The sequence below is a fragment of the Colletotrichum fructicola genome (assembly GCF_000319635.2).
Source record: "Colletotrichum fructicola Nara gc5 chromosome Unknown KSG_Nara_v1_contig11, whole genome shotgun sequence".
NCBI classification, from domain to species: Eukaryota; Fungi; Ascomycota; class Sordariomycetes; order Glomerellales; family Glomerellaceae; genus Colletotrichum; species Colletotrichum fructicola.
In genome coordinates, this window is record NW_027094061.1 from 1,532,074 (window position 1) to 1,533,007 (window position 934).

At 53.4% G+C, this 934-nt stretch overlaps 1 protein-coding gene across 1 annotated transcript; it reads left to right on the forward strand.

The window, feature by feature from the left end:
• Window positions 1-301: 301 nt before the first annotated feature.
• Window positions 302-600, forward strand: CGGC5_v016968 (uncharacterized protein; the record flags this gene model as incomplete). The annotated part of the gene is made up of 2 exons (XM_066153667.1): window positions 302-499; window positions 568-600. The coding sequence occupies 2 exons, from the start codon at window positions 302-304 to the stop codon at window positions 598-600; spliced, it is 231 nt and encodes a 76-aa protein (XP_066007014.1).
• Window positions 601-934: the final 334 nt, after the last annotated feature.

The window sequence follows — 934 nt, forward strand, 5'->3', positions numbered from 1 at the left end:
TTTTGGGCTTTGCTCGAGACCATTATCGAAGTGGATGATTCGTTTTGCCTCTCTCAGCTTTCCTTTCAAATCGTCGAAGCCCATGAGTCAACGCCTGTCGACATTGGCGCGTACGAGGAGTTGTCTCGGCGTATGGCCGCACATGGTTTAGCCGATCAAAGCCGGTCTTGCGACCAGTGGCAACGTGAGATCGGCCCGTCTAGAATCCGACACAGTCCGGTGGAAGTTCTTGTGCGTGGGGCCACATTTCCCCTTCTCTTTCTTCTACCTCAACAACCACAACTTCACCTTAATACAAGCCATGCCTCCTCGCAATCAGAACACGACCTCGGAGAAAAAGACGAATCGGCGCCAGAGGCGCGCAACTGCACGGGCAAAGCAAGGCACGCGACGCAAGAAGCCGGCTGAGCCCACGACAGGCAGACGATACGTTGTTGTCGGCAACTCCAAGAGTTCGCCTTACGAGATCGTCTACGGATGCATCGATGACGGGAACAATGTCAGCTACGGATATAGAGCCCCGCGGTTACGTTTAGGTGTTAAGCTCGTGAAACATGGCGAAATCAGTTACAATACGATGTTCCAAAATCTCGGGCGTAGCGAAATCACGGCAAAGATATTGGCGAAAGCCGAACGGGCGGAACAGAGATCTTTGTCAAGCGGAGAACAATAGGGCACTACGAGACATAGTGATGACTAGGAAAATCGCAGATGCTTCAAATAGCGTGTTGCTGCGCTGTCCGGCTGCTGCAACTGGGAGTATGTACGCTATCCCGCGGCTGAGAATAGTCGCATCCAGTACAACAAGATAAGTGGTCATGACGGGCGTCGCTTTTGGGGCTGCTGGGCAGTCGGCAGAACTCTTTCTCGCGCAATGGGACTTTACGTCGACCGCAATGGTACGCCAGCCTCTGGCATCAACGCCTGGCCAAGT